This window comes from Somniosus microcephalus, chromosome 9 (genome assembly GCF_052327205.1).
Source record: "Somniosus microcephalus isolate GS21.2 chromosome 9, FLI_Smic_1.0, whole genome shotgun sequence".
Taxonomy (NCBI): Eukaryota; Metazoa; Chordata; class Chondrichthyes; order Squaliformes; family Somniosidae; genus Somniosus; species Somniosus microcephalus.
Genome location: NC_140995.1, coordinates 38,469,607 through 38,485,512, shown reverse-complemented (window position 1 = coordinate 38,485,512; position 15,906 = coordinate 38,469,607). Strand labels below are relative to the sequence as shown.

The window sequence follows — 15,906 nt, the reverse complement described above, 5'->3', positions numbered from 1 at the left end:
TTTGGCAAATAATTGTCCTTTCACGTGTGTGAGCTTTTATAAAAGATATTGACTCGATTTTGCAGTCAACGGTGAATGAATGGTGCTCGCCGTTCATTACACCTGCACTTGCCCACAGACTTTGTGTGGGCTTTTACACTGAGACTTGTGGTAATTAGAGAGTCTAAACAGCGCAGTGCCCTCTACAGGGAATCTGGGACCTGTGTGAACAGGGCAGGTAACGGCGTGTCTCCTTAATGGTTGAAGAATCCTTACTGAGACAGGCAGTCTCAACCAGGAAGTGTAAGCTAGAATAGTTAATTCAATGCCTAATCTTGCAGAGAAAGCGAAATAGAGAGGGAAAGAAAGATAGGGATGCGAGAGAGATGAAAGAGGCATATAAAAAGTTTTTTTCTAAATCTCCAACATTAATTAAAATCTGAAGGAATGAGACTCCACACTTGTAAAAGTTAATTTTCAGTGCCAGAGAGGTTGTTTGGCAGTAATTAAGACTTATCATGCTGTTAAAAATTCGCTTACACTTGAGTGGATAAGCCTTAACTTTTTCTGGCATATTTAGTGGGTAACTAGTGGTAAGTACTGTAACTTCATGCCCTTCCATGTATTTCAATGCCGAGTCATTCGGCGAGGTACAGGTGTAGCAAAGCTTCTGAAGGAGCAGGGCAAATCGGACAGCAACCTCCTGATTTCCACACTTAACTGTGCGTGTACGGACACAGGAGGTTGCTGTCCGATTTACTCTTTAATAGTGGTGCGCGCCGATAGCCTCACTGTTCTTTCTGCAAAATCCAGGCCGATGAATTTTGTATTTGATTACTCTGTGGAGTGATGTGATCATTGATGCTATTTCCCTCTTTTTGCAGGAATTAGAAAAAACCTTCACCGATGTTAAAATTCAATTGGATGCCACTGCTTTTGACATACAGTTCTTCATTTCGGAGCATGCGCAGGATCTTTCTCCTCAGGAGAACAGGAAACTGCTCAAGTTCTTGAATAGCACCCAGACATCTTTTAAAACTGTGATGGAAAAGTTGTCAGCACGTGTGGAGGCTTTGAATCTTCAGTTACAGACCAGATTAGAACAGGATGACCAGAAGGTTTGAGTAGTTTGATTGTGGACGGTTAGCATGATGCATAACAAAATTGTCTTTAATGTGCTTCTGTGAAGGATGTTGAATTTGTTCTTTAACCAACATTACTTGAAGTCGCTATACTAAGAATAGGGGCAATCTGCAATCCGTAGCCCTATAGTCAAGTCAACTGGTTGGTCTATCTTGAGCCATGATGGTGCGCAGGCCCTACATGGGCCTCTGTCATTAACCTCCAGAGTTAACAACAACAACTTGCATTTATATAGCACCTTTAAAGTAGAAAAACGCCCCAAGGCGCTTCACAGGAGCATAATCAAACACAATTTGACACCGAGCCACATAAGCAGATATTAGGGCAGGTGACCAAAAGCTTGGTCAAAGAGGTAGATTTTAAGGAGCATCTTAATGGAGGAAAGAGAGGTAGAACGTCGGAGAGATTTAAGGAGGGAATTCCAGAGCTTAGGGCCTCTGCAGCTGAAGGCACGGCCGCCAATGTTGGAGCGATTAAAATCGGGGATCTGCAAGAGGCCAGAATTAGAGCAGCGCAAAGATCTCATAGGGTTGTCGGGCTGGAGAAGGTATGAGGCAAGGACATGGAGGGATTTGAAAATCACTCCACAGAGTAATCAAAATTTTAAAATTGAGGTGTTGCTCAACTGGGTGCCAGGATAGGTGAGTGAGCACAGGGGTGATGTAGAAAGTCGTGCTGATCTAAGGTCTGGTGCCTCCACATCTTCTCTGTTTCTGCTTCCCTTCAACACACATTTCAATAGGTTGCCTCAAAAATATCTATGCCACACAATAATGTCCACCAATATTGAGATCATAAAGACCTCATATTTGTATTTTAGATTACAGCAGAAATTTTGTATTTGTTAAAAAGCTCATCAGCTTGGAAACAAGAATTTAGAACTTTTTTTGAAGAAACAAATCGAGGTAAATAGATTCAAAAGGGTTTTGATAGTGTAGGTAGGCAGAAATTGTTGCTGCTGGCAGGAGGTTCGGTAACCAGAGGGGACAGATTTAAGATAATTTGCAGAAGGACCAAAGGGTAGATGAGCATTTTTTTATGGAGTGAGTTGTTATGATCTGGAATGCACTGCCTGAAAGGGTGGTGGAAGCAGATTCAATAGTAAATTTCAAAAGGGACTTCGATATAAGCTTGAAATGAAAAAAATTTGCAGGGCTATGGGAAAAGAGCAGGGGAGTGAATCTAATTGGATAGCTCTTGCAAAGAGCTGGCACAGGCACGATGGGCTGAATGGCCTCCTGTGCTGTATCAGTCTATGGTATAGTTATCTAATTTGACTCTCAGAACACGCGATAGACATAAATTCAGTCCTTCACTTGCACGTATGAGCGGTACAACTCTCAGTGCAACAATCTGCACAGAGCTGCTTATTAGCTGAGATCAAAGATAACCAAGTTTACGAGAATAGAATTCTGATCCCTCCTACCCCCGCGTCATTGTATGTGTGAAAGATCTAGCCTGGAGCCAACACTGGAAGCTCACAACAAGTGTTAACCAACGCAAAGGCAAAATACTGCAGATGCTGGAAATCTGAAACAAAAAGCGAGAATGCAGGAACTACTCAGCGGGTCAGGCAGCATCTGTGGAGAGAGAAACAGTTACCGTTTCAGGTTGATGACCTTTCATCAGAACCAACGTTAACCAGTGTTAGCCAACGCCTTGCATCCTATTGCAGTCAAAGGCTATTGAGAAGGACATTTATGTGTCTCTTAGCCATAATGTCAGGTGACCTTAATCTCTAAGGCTCTTGGCACGTAAAGGTTAACTCTGGTATGATTCACCTGAGGTAAATAGTTTTGGAGTTTGCCACTTTTTGAAGATTGTGACTCCCCCACCCACCAGCTGCACTTCAGCGTAATCTTCTCGAGCTTCAAGTTTTTGTAGTGTGACGTATATTAGAAATGGAATTTGTGTGTTTTTTGTTCTTTACGCAGATGAAACGATGCAGTTATTTAGGAGTGAAATCTTACCACATTTTTAAAGTTATTTGCAGCATGCTACTGCATGGGTTCTGTATTTATTTAACATTCAACAAGTTGATGAGCACTCAAATAGATTTTTATTTAAAACACTGCTTGAAATTCAAAGACTTTGCACAATGTGACTAACACTGTTCTGTAGACCTTTTTACAGATGGCTGCTTGCCGCATTGTTCACTCGCAATCTCTCGAGAGAAAAAAGCCTGGAGTCTAAGGCCATCTGACCAAAACAAATAAAAATGCAGCTGTTATCTTCCTCCTTGCATGACTTCTGTGCGGATGCGACACTGGCGGAGCTAACTCCTTCGTGAGATGCATCCTTTGTTTAATCCAATTTATCGTAACCCATCTTGTTCACTTGTTTGCCACCTGCTATCATGTTTGCAGCATACACTGGTGCAGTAGTGTAGGATTTTATATATAAAGAAAGGACTGTGTTACAGAGAAACGAGACCAAGATAACTGAAATGGTGTGTTTTTGCCGGGAAAAACAGGCTTTCGAAGAACAGCAAGCGGAGTGTAATAAGAGACTGCGGGAAATGTGTGATTTGTTGATGGTGACTGAGAATAAACTAATTGGCTACAGCGGTGGGACTTCCGTTATCGGTGATGACTTGGCTGATTTACAGCAGCATCAGGTGGAACATCAGGTTAGTGGTACAGTGTGTGGTGACTATTTTAATACGTTAGAAGGATGTAAAGTGGTGTATTGCAGTGCCAGTCTATTTTTTTTTTAACTGTCGTAACTTTAAACTTCTGTCCCTGCCCACATAACTGGTCAGCATGGCGATTACGTCCGTTGGGGGACGGGGGGTGTTCATCACGTTGCGGCCAGAATTTCGGAAGCACAGGCACCGGTGGTCACAATGCATCGTTAATGACGTGCAGCTGCAGCGACCAGCAGTCCATTGAAACCTCATTCGGGTCTGTTTCTCATGCTGTTGTCTCTATGCTGTAAAATGTGATGTTACACAATTTGTTGCGTCCCGTGCTCACTGGGAACTGGATTGAGCCCAAAATCACTGTCAATTCATGAAAAAAAAATCAAGACAAACAAAATCACGGTATTGCATATTTGAAGTAAAAGTAGAAGGCTGATGTACTCTGGCTGAGGTAGAAGCTTAAAGAGACCTTGGGAGTGTTTGTTGACCCATCACTCACCATCTCTGTCCAGCAGTAATAATACAAGTAGAATACTGGGTTGTACTCCCAAACCAGTTGAGATCAAATCCCCGTTGATCACGCTGCACGCTGTTCACTGCCCTGATTAGGCTGCGCCTAGATTACTGTAGTTATGGTTGCCATGATATAAAGGGTCCATCGAGGCAGTCCAGAGGAGAATGAAGAGGCTGATTCCTCATATTGGAGGGAAGAGCTGCAAGGAGAGACTTGATGTGCTAGTGAGGCACTGCAGCACTTAAATGAATAAATCCAGATTTTTGCAAATCAATTAATTTTTTTTATTCATTTCACAGGTGTCGGCCATTTCTCAGTGGGTAGCACTTTCACCTCGGAGTCAGAAGGTTGTGGGTTCAAGCCCCAATCAAGAGACTTGAACACATTATCCAGGCTGACACTCAAGTGCAGTACTGAGGGAGTGCTGCACTGTTGGAGGTGCCGTCTTTCAGATGAGATGTTAAACCGAGGTCCTGACTGCCCTTTTGGGTGGATGCAAAAGATCCTATGGCACTATTGGAAGAACAACAGGGGAGTTCTCCTGGTCTCCTGGCCAATATTTATTCCTCAATCAACATCACTGAAAAACAGATTAGCTGGTCATTGTCACATTGTTACTCCTCTGGACTGCCTCGATGGACCCTTTATATCATGGCAACCATAACTACAGTAATCTAGGCGCAGCCGAATCAGGGCAGTGAACAGCGTGCAGCGTGATCAATGGGGATTTGATCTCAACTGTTTTAGGAGTACAACCCAATATTCTACTTGTATTATTACTGCTGGACAGAAATTCTCTTCTTAAGAGGAGAAGAAGTTATTTGTGGGACAATGCGAATTCGCTGTTGCGTTTCCTACATTACAACACTGCAAAAGTATTTTATTGGCTATAAAGTGCTTTGGGATGTCCTGGGGTTGTGAAAGATGATTTACAAATACAAGTCTTGCTTCTTTCATTTAACAGACAGCTATCCATGGAAAAGAGAGAAAAGGGAATTGTGCATTTAGATTTTATTCTGTCTGAGGCATTATTCCTTTATCAGATTTTTATTTAAGTGAATGTGATTGTATTACTTGTTCTAACTTGTATCGTATTCCCATGTTTTTCAGGCCTTACAAAGGGAAATCCAAGCTAATGCATCCACTTTAACAAATGTGGTAAGTGCAACTGAACAGTTCCTGGAGCAGAACAGGGACAAACTTCAACCAGAAGAAAGAGCAGCAGTGGAACAGAAGCTGAAAGATGCCAAGTTGAAGCTCAATGTGTTGCGTGATCAAGTGGACTCCAACCTCAAGAATCTGGACAATGCTGTAACAACTGCTCTCAAACAGGAAACGGAGAAGGTGCAGATGATTTCTTTCTTCCCTCTGACTGACTAAATTTGTCCTCATGGAGATCTCTGGTCATAGAATGTAATGTTATAGACAACACTTGTATTTTATTTGAACATAGTTAAATATGTTAACAGGGATGAGCAACTTCAGTTATGAGGAGAGGTTGGAAAAGTTAGGACTGTTCTCCTTGGAACAGGGAAGGTTAAGAGGTGACCTAATAGAGGTTTTCAAGATGATGAAAAGTTTTGATAGAGTAGTGAGAGAAAAACTATTCCCTCTGGCGAGTGGGTCAATAACCAGAGGTCCTAGATTTAAAATCATTGGCAAAAGATCTAGAGGAGAGATTAGGAGACATTTTTTCGCTGAGAGTTGTCAGGATCTGGAACGCTCTACCTGAAAAGATGGTGGAAGCTGATTTCATAAATAATTTTAAAAGTGAGTTTGACAGGTACTTGATGAGAAACTTACAGGGTTACGGACAAAAAGCGGGGACGTGGGACAAAGCGGGGACATGGGACTAAGCACGACTGCTCTTTCAAAGAGCCGGCACAGGCACGACGGGCCGAATGGCCTCCTCTGTGCTGTAAGTTTCTAGGATTCTAAATATTGGATTGTTTCCTCACTGGTATTAAGTGGTTTGATTTTTTTGAATATGCTTTAATTAAATATTACTTAAGGGTAACATGTTTAATGTGCAGAAGCATTTTGTTTATTGCAAAGTAAAACGCAGTAGGTAATCAGCTTTAAGATCAAGTGTATTTTAGGTCAATGCTGATACTGTTAGGAACATAGGAACAGGAGTAGGCGATTGAGCCCCTCGAGCCTGTTCCACCATTCAATGAGATCATGGCTGATCTGCGACCTAACTCCATTTACCCGCCGTTGGCCGATATATATCCCTTAATACCTTTTGGTTAACAAAAATCTATCAATCTCAGATTTAAAATTAACAATTGACCTAACATCAATTGCCATTTGCGGAAGAGAGTTCCAAACTTCTCCCACCCTTTGTGTGTAGAAGTGTTTCCTAATTTCACTCCTGAAAGGTCTGGCTCTAATTTTTAGACCATGCCCCCTAGTCCAAGACTCCCCAACCAGCAGAAATAGTTTCTCTCTATCTACCCTATCTGTTCCCCTTAATATCTTGAAAACTTCAATCAGATCACCCCTTAACCTTATAAATTCTAGGGAATACAACCCTAATTTGTGCAATCTCTCCTTGTAACTTAACCCTTGAAGTCCAGGTATTCTGGTAAACATATGCTGCACTCCCTCCAGGGCCAATATATTCTTCCTAAGGCGTGGTGCCCAGAATTGCACTCAGTACTCCAGGTGTGGTCTAACCAGGGCTTTGTATAGCTGCAGCATAACTTCTACCACCTTTTCGGTAAAATTTCTTGCTCTCTTTCTCGTATAACAAACCTTTTAATCAAGACCTTGCGTAAATATCTTTATTGCTGTAAAATCTGACATTCTGATGTTTTAAGCCCTTTAAATATAGGGAGCATCGGAACAGGAGTTGGCCATTCAGTCCCTTGAACCTGTTGAATTGGATCATGGCTAATCTGTATCTTAACTCTATCTGCCTGCCTTGGTTCCGCAACCCTTGCCCAACAAAAATCTATCAATCTCAGTTTTGAAATTTTCAGTTGACCCCCAGCCTCAACAGCATTTTGGGAAGTTCCAGATTTCCACTACCCTTTGTGTGAAGAAGTGCTTACTGGCATCACCAGGGAGCTACTTCTCATTCTTTAACTGTAATGGCAACAAAAAAGCGAGGGAGCAACTTTATATAGTGCAGGTAATGATATTAGTTAGCAGTCTTTACAGAGTTTTATGCTGGTTGGAACAGTTCTATCCCACCTTGAGCACATTGATGGTTGATGTTATTGAATAGACCAGTATTGCACTGCAGTTTACTGATGTTGTGCACCATGCTTGCATCTTGACGATGCTTTTTCTCTGTAGTGTGTGGGTAGGAGGGAGTTCCAGGATTTTGACCCAGCGACGATGAAGGAATTGCGATATATGTCCCAAGTTGGGTCGGTGTGTGATTTGCACAGAAGCGTGATTTGGCACCAGAAAAATTCCGACTGCTGTTTTTTAAAGCAGTTTTTGAAGTGTGCGTGCTGATATTCTGGGAGGTCGTCATTCATTGCAATTTGGTTACAGGCTGCAGCCATGGAACAATTAAAGGAAAATGAGAGTAAAATCCAAGGACTCTTGGGTTGGTTGTCCAGCATAGGACAGGAGCCAGCTATTGAACCGAAAGGAAAAGAAACACTGCAGCAGAATGGCAACATGATTTTTGTGGATGGATTGAAGAGACTGGAGAATGAGGATACAGTTAATGGAAACCTACCTCCTGACCTGAGTGAGACCAAGGGAGATGAAGCGATGGAACTAACAACTGATGGAGATTTGAACCGACAATACCAAAAAGCCAAGGTATGGATTGAAGTTACGTGCATTCTTTGGCAGTTAATTGTAGGCAATTTAGAAGCATTTATTCTAGCATTGAATGCAAGATGAACAAATGTACAGTAGATATTAATGTGGACACTGCGAAAGTAAACATGGAGGCTTATTCTTCATTTTGGAAGCATTATATGTCTGAGGCAGTTACCATTGCAAGTCTTCTGAAAACCTGTACCTACCCACAAGACAGACTGGAACCAGTAGGTGTCAGCCTTGGCTCATTGGGTAACAGGCTTGCCTCGGAGTCAGAAGCATGAGACGTTAAACCGAGGCCCCGTCTGCTCTCTCAGGTGGATGTAAAAGATCCCATGGCACTATTCTGAAGAAGAGCAGGGGAGTTCTCTCTGGTATCTTGGTCAATATTTGTCCCTCAGCCAACATCACTAAACACAGATTATCTCACTGCTGTTTGTGGGTCCTTGCTGTGTGCAAATTGGCTGCCGCATTACAACAGTAACTACACTTCAAAAAGTACTTAATTGGCTGTAAAGTTCTTCTGGGGCATCCTGAAGTCGTGAAAGGGTTACATAAATGAAATTCAATCTTTCTTCTTTCATTGAGTATTTAATGTGGATTTTGTTTTTGCCATGTAATTTGTCATTTTTTTAAAAAGCCTTTGTATTCACATGGTGACTGCTCCTGATACGGTTTTGTTCAAAACAGCTTCATCATCAACAAGTTGTGTCACAACAGCAGTCCTACATTATATCTACACAATCAGTCCAGGACTTCCTGCAGAAGCAAGGCCCGAGTATTTCCGCAGAGGAGCGGGAGAAGTTGGAGAAGGATTTGAACGTGTTGAAGGTTCAGTACGAGACCACGCTGGCCCAGTCTGAAACCAGACTGAAACTGATACAGACCGTGCAGGATGAGCTGCAGAAGTTTTCCACTGATTACAGTGAATTTGAAAACTGGTTGCACCAGTCTGAACAACAGCTGGAGGACCTGCGATCTGGTGCCAATGACGTAGACACTTTTGCTGGCAAGCTGCAAAGGCAGAAAAGCTTTTCCGAAGACGTCATCTCTCACAAAGGTGACTTGAGGTACATCACTATCTCGGGGCAAAGAGTCCTCGATGCTGCTAAAGCTTGTGGTAAATTGGACCTGGGCAAAGATGCCAAGCCTTGCGTTGACATGTCTGCGACTTGTGCACGGGTACAGAGCCAGCTGGAGGTGGCCAGTAACTGTTATAAATCGCTGCACTCTAAGGTAAGGTTTCCACGATACCTTTTACTGAGAAATATCCTTCTAATACACTTGCCGCTTTTTGTCTTGTAAATCGGTACATGGCACTGCAGACTTTTAGCCACTGGGCGATGATCGGATGGAGGGTTGCGGGGGGGGTGGTGGGAAGAGAGACATGGCAGCCATCTGGATGGCAAAGACTTCCCTGCTCCCCTTGTACAAAAGCAGTTTCATACGGTGCTTCTCCAGCACTGGGAGAAACTTGGGGAGAAGAAATTCTGTTTAAAATCAAAACCGATGAAAGCCATGACGTGTAGTTTAAAATTTATCTACAGTATATCTATATCTCTATAGATGAGGTCATGAAAGGGGCTATATAATTGCAAGTTTCTTTTTTTTCATTCATAAGATAAACAGGGGGTAGCTTAACAGGATATCTGAGGCCACTAGATGGCATTGTCTTATGTGTAACAGAAGTGTCATCACAATGGCTGCTTATGGTGCAATAAATGGTTTTAGATCAAAGATTAATGGTGAATATGGAATCCGGTTTCCTATATAAATACTTTTCTATCAAGAGATGACCGCAGTCAACACATCAGTAACTGAAAGAAGCGTGCAGAACTAGTAATGATCTCCTTCTGTGGTTTGAAGGATTCAGTGGCCCACTCGCTATGATCCAGAGCCATACGGGCCCAGAAGGTTCTATGTTTGACTTCGGTTCCTGAGTTAGCTGATGTCGTGCTGCACTTGGCCTTGGACTCCCCTGGGGTAGAATGGGTGAAAAGAAATCAGTCCAGAGTTTCTGCTCCCAATTGTCCAGTGACTCCTGTTGGAAGGTCAACGTGTGTGGACTTTTGGTGGATACAGGACGAGGCTTGGGCACGTTGCCCCTGGCATTACCATGAAGACAGCAAAGAGCATACTGTTTCATCCTGATGATTCCAGTCATTTTATGTGCAAAAATAAAGAATAATTTCAATTAAACAATGTAAAAAAAAAAAAAAACAACCACAACCACTTGCCTTTATATAATGCCTTTAATGTAGGAAAATATCCACTAAGGTGTGTGAGACGGGTAAGAAAAAAATAGATGCAGAGCCAAACCAGGGGACATTAGGAGAGATGACCAAAAGCTTGTTCAATGAGGTGTGTTTTAAGGCGGGTTTTCGAGAAGAGGGTGTTGGAGAGGTTGAGGGAGGGAATTCCAGAGCATGGAGCCTAGGCGGCTGAAGGCATGGCCACCAATGGTGGGGTGAAGGGAGGTGGGGGATGCACAAGAGGCCAGAGCCCGAAGAATGGAGAGGAGGGAGGCTGTAGTGTTCTATGAGGTTACAGGGATAGAGAGATGCGTGGCCAAGTAGGGATTTCTTAAACACCTCTCCCCTGTCTTCTCCACCCTCACCTCTGACAACAAGTGTGAGGAGCTTATGGACTACTTTGTCACTAAGATTGAGACCATCTGATCAGCTGCCTCTGCCACTTCCCTTCCCCTAGCCCACCGGGCCAAACTTCCTCTAAGGTTCCCCCCTGCCTTAGCCCTGACCTCTCATCTTTCTCCAGTTTCTCTCCAATCTTCCCTCTTGACCTCTCCACGCTCATCCTGTTCATGAGACCCAGTTCCTGCTCCCTTGACCCTATTCCCACTAAACTGCTGACCACCCAACTTCCTTTTCTGGCTCCAGTGTTAGCTGACATTGTTAACGGTTCTCTCTCCTCAGATACTGTGCCCCTTTTCTTCGAATCTGCCGTCATCACCCCTCTCCTCAAAAAACAACTCTTGACCCCTCCCTCCTTGCAAACTACAGCCCCATCTCCAACCTCCTTGAACTTGTAGGCGCCTCCCAAATCCATGCCCGTCTTTCCCGGAACTCCATGTTTGAATCCCTCCAATCTGGTTTCCGCCCCTGTCACAGTACCGAAACAGCTCTCCTCAAAGTCACAAATTACATCCATTGTGACTGACAAAGGTAAACTATCCCTCCTCATCCTTCTTGACTTGTCTGCAGCCTTTGACACGTTTGACTACTCCATCCTCCTCCAACGCCTCTCCACCGTCGTCCAGCTGGGTGGGACTGCACTCGACTGGTTCCATTCTTATCTATCTAATCGCAGCCAGAAAATCACCTGCAGTGGCTTCTCTTCCTGCTCCTGCATCGTTACCTCTGGGGTCCCCTCAAGGATCTAGCCTTAGCCCCCTCCTGTTTCTCATCTTATGCTGCCCCTTGGCGACATCATCCGAAAACACGGCGTCAGTTTCCACATGTACGTTGATGACACCCAGCTCTTGCTCACCACCACTTCTCTCGACCCCTCCACAGTCTCTAAATTGTCAGACTGCTTGTCCGACATCCAGTACTGGATGAGCAAAAATTTTCTCCAATTAAATATTGGGAAGACTGAAGCCATTGTCTTTGGGCCCTGCCACAAACTCCGTCCCCTAGCCACTGACTCCATCCCTCTCCCTAGCATCTCTCTGAGGATGAACCACATTGTTCGCCACCTTGGTGTCATATTTGACCCTGAAATGAACTTCCGACCATATATCCGTGGCATAACTAAGACCGCCTATTTCCACCTCCATAACATCACCCGACTCCACCCCTGCCTCAGTTCATCTGCTGCTGAAACCCTCAACCATGCCTTTGTTACCTCTAGACTTGACTATTCCAACGCACTCCTGACTGGCCTCCCACATTCTACCCTATATAAAGTTGAGGTCATCCAAAATTCGGCTGCCTGTGCCCCAACTCGCACCAAGTTCCGTTCACCCATCATCCCTGTGCTCGCTGACCTACATTGGCTCCCGGTTAAGCAACACCTTGATTTCAAAATTCTCTCACTTGTTTTCCAATCCCTCCATGGCCTTGCCCTTCCCTATCTCTGTAACCTCCTTCAGACCCACAACTCCCTGATATCTGCGCTCCTCAAATTCTGCCCTCTTGAGCATCCCTGATTATAATCGCTCAACCATTGGTGGCTGTGCCTTCAGCTGCCTAGGCCCTAAGTTCTGGAATGCCCTCTCTAAACCTCTCCGCCTCTCTACCTCAGAGGGAACAAGGAGGGATAATACACCACAGTTATAGACACCAAGAATGTCAGTTGTACTTTGATTAGGGCTGTTTTGATGTGGGAGGATGGAACAGAACAGAGAGAATATCTTGCTCACAAAAAATGTATTATCTGACAGTTTCAACTAGGTGACTTTGAATTAAGAGGAATAGACTGTATATGGCTCAATAATTGGCTGGTGTGGAGCATAAACACCGGCATAGACCTGTTGGGCCGAATGGCCTGTTTCTGTGCTGTAAATACCATGTCAAGATTTAGAACAGAGGGCAGGAGAAACTTCTTCACACATGGAGTTGTGAGGCTGTGGAATTCACTTCCAGGGTCAGTGGTTGAGGCAGAAACTGTGTCAGTGCTGAAGATTAGATTGGAGAGGTGGATGAAGGGAAAGGGGAACAGGGTGGATAAATGTGATTAGAACGATTTACTCGCATGTGACTGGCTGAGCTGAATGGCCTGTTTCCGTGTTGTAACTTCTATGTGTTTCTAGAGAAGAATGTTGTACAGATGTTTGTTGAGACTAATCTTCATTCATTTCCTTCTTCCTCCCTCTGAAATGAGATACTGAATTTCTAAAGTTTACTCCTAACCAAAATGAATTGATGAACCAGGAACAATTCGCTATTGGACTGCTCTCCTCTATCATTTAAAATGTATTTTAATGTGTGTTTCATTGTTGAGCCTTTGATTTTTCAGACAAACCAATATTGTTAATCGCATACGCTTGACCATTTAATCTTAAGTTTTGTTGGAGAATGCAGGAAAGTAATACTGAATCAATTAGCTTTTGACATTACCCTCAAATCAGAGCAGTGTGAAAAATGGTTTCATTGTTAGAATGCCCGATTTATAGCTACATTGCTGACAAGAGCACACGTGGGAAACCTCAGCCAATAATAGGGTGGGTCGCATTTTCTAATCAAAGTCTTCAAACAGCAGCCCAGATAAACTAGGTAGGATAATGAGCTGTGTTTGGTTCATCTGATTGACTTTTGTCTTCTTCCTCTCCACCCCACCCCCCACCCCAGTGCAATCTGTTGGGTAAAAATCTCAAAGATGTGGTGGATAAGTACAGCCAATACCAAGAAATCTCATCCGGGCTTTTACCATGGCTTCAAGCCACCGAGGAAGCTGCAAAAACCCAGTTGACCGAGGCCATTGCTGCAGATCCCAAAAACCTTCAGAAGCAGCTGGAGCAAGCCAAGGTCAAAACCTATGAATTCTCCAATAATTAGTTTCGATTTTTCTAGTGGTGTTGCGTCTCATCGTACCAATAGTGTTTTTTTTTTACTGTGAACAGGTTCTGCAGGATCAGATGTCTGGACATCAAAGTGTTGTTGAGAAGCTGAGGAAAGCTGTTGAGGCACTTATGGGCTCCGCTGGCGATCTCCTATTGAACCGTGATGAAATCCAAGATAATCTGGGTATGTTTATCAGATCAAATACATTAGCGCATAGAGTTACATAGAATTTACAGCACAGAAACAGGCCATTCGACCCAACTGGTCAATGCCAGCGTTTATGCTCCACACGAGCCTCCTCCCACCCTTCTTCATCTAACCTCCTATTCCTTTCTCCCTCATATGTTTAGCTTCCCCTTAAATGCATCTGTGCTATTCGCGTGAACCACTCCGTGTGGTAGCAATTTCCACATACTAATCACTAGTCGTAGCTAGACTGCTGAGAGAGAGGATTATTCGATCAATCGAAGGCTACAGACCTTGATGTTCAAACAGCCTTTCTTTATCTCCAATATTTGTTCCACTGGAGCTTCAAAGCAAGCTCCATTCTAGTTGGCAATTCAATTTAGTAACTCCCTGGGGATAGAAAATCCACAGGAGAGCAGCCCCTGGTGTCCCAAGTTTATCAAAATGGCCCTGAAAGATCAATCTTTTTGCCTACCTTAATGTCAGAATGAAATCTTAATCATGTGCGCAATCTAAAGCATTTTTTCCTTATTGAGCTGATTTTAACTTTCGGCAGTGAGGTGAAATGGGAAATAGTGGATCGCCCACCTGTCTTTAGTCATAACATGATACAACACAGAAGGAGGCAATTCGGCCATCATGCCAATGCCGGCAACATTGCCCCATGAAGCACTTCTTCATTTAAAGGGTAGTAGACATCTGGAACTCTCCCTCCCTCCCCAAAAGCCTGTGGATGCTGGGGGTCCCTTTCAACACTTCCGATCAATAGATTGTTGGTTAACGGTATCGAGAGATATGGAGCAAAGGCAGATAAATAGGGTTGAGTTGCAGAACAGGCTCAAGGGGCCTAATGGCCGACTATTATACATCCTCGCATGATTTTTCCTTTCCATTGACGTCTAAATTGGAGACATTGGAGGACCGGGAGCCAGAGTCAGAGGAACGCATTTGCTAGAGTTGGCCGAATTGTTTTAAAAATGGTTTTAGCTGTGCAAGCCAAGCTTGCTGTTTAGACTTCCTCTAAAAGGGAAGAATTGGTCTGGAGTTGTGGTGCTTGCATAGCGTGGGATTGGAGGAAAGTCATGTGGTTCTGTTGAAGCTCTGAGCAAATGTCTTTGAAGAGCATTCAAAGCATGGGTTGGACCTTGCTAAAGATGGATGATTTAACTTTCCTCTGTACCTTTTTGCCCGAGATGTCAGCTGTGGCTCAGTGGACAGCACTTTCTCCTCTGAGTCAGAAGGTTATGGGTTCAAGTTTCACTTCAGAGGCTTTGAGCACAACATTTAGGCCGACACTCCAGTGCAGTGCTGAGTGAGTGTTGCATTGTCGGAGGTGCTGTCTTTCAGATGAGAAGTTAAACCGAGGCCCCGTCTGCCCTCTCCGGTGGACGTAAAAGATCCCACGGTATTATTTGAACAAGGTCAGGGGCGTTCACCCCAGTGTCCTGGCCAAATTTTCTACCTCAACTGACATCTCATTGCTGTTTCTGGGAGCTTGCTTTTCGCAAACTGCCACATTTCCTACAGTGACTATATTTTAAAAATACTTCATTGACTGTAAAGCAGTTTGGGAGGTCCTCAGGTCATGAAATGTGCTAAATAAATGCAAGTTCTTAATTTATTTCTTTCCTCTTAATGTGCAAACACTTTACAAACCAATGGGAAAATTACTAAAGGTTGGAGTGATGCGATGATCATTATCAATTACAGTTATCATATTGCATGCAGACTCCAAATCGTGCTGCTATGGCAGAGGAGTTGAAAGGAAATGGTGGTGAGAAAGGAGGAGGGCAGGGGAAGAGTGATAGAAGTTGCCTGCCCAACATTTGCCTTATGGAAAATGTGTAGAACTACAAGCGAAAATAGTTTCAACATGAGAGCTATGCTCCCCTCATTAAAAAGAAATATTTGCTTCCTTCATGGAACTGTCACCCCAAGTCCTTCCAGTCAATCCCAATATGGAAAAGCTGCAGTGTTGATCCATCGGGAACTGGATTGCGGAAGCACAACGGATATTGAAAATTTGGCTTGTAAAGGAACCTGCTTGATTTTCCTTCATTCATTTGAATAGAAGGAAAACTGGGTGGGTTCCTTTACAGACGTGCTATTCTGATATTCTCTGGTAATCCAGACCC

General features: G+C 43.7%; 1 protein-coding gene across 1 annotated transcript in view; it reads left to right on the top strand.

Moving 5' to 3' along the window:
- The window catches only part of dst (dystonin), a 337,440-nt gene that overhangs the window by 130,398 nt on the left and 191,136 nt on the right, over positions 1 to 15,906 (top strand). Inside the window, exons 36-42 of the mRNA XM_085998161.1 lie at positions 864 to 1,097; positions 3,596 to 3,751; positions 5,388 to 5,621; positions 7,785 to 8,060; positions 8,754 to 9,299; positions 13,373 to 13,549; positions 13,645 to 13,768. Of these exons, the coding sequence (XP_085854287.1) occupies positions 864 to 1,097; positions 3,596 to 3,751; positions 5,388 to 5,621; positions 7,785 to 8,060; positions 8,754 to 9,299; positions 13,373 to 13,549; positions 13,645 to 13,768 (1,747 nt within the window). The remainder of the gene's footprint in view (positions 1 to 863; positions 1,098 to 3,595; positions 3,752 to 5,387; positions 5,622 to 7,784; positions 8,061 to 8,753; positions 9,300 to 13,372; positions 13,550 to 13,644; positions 13,769 to 15,906) is intronic.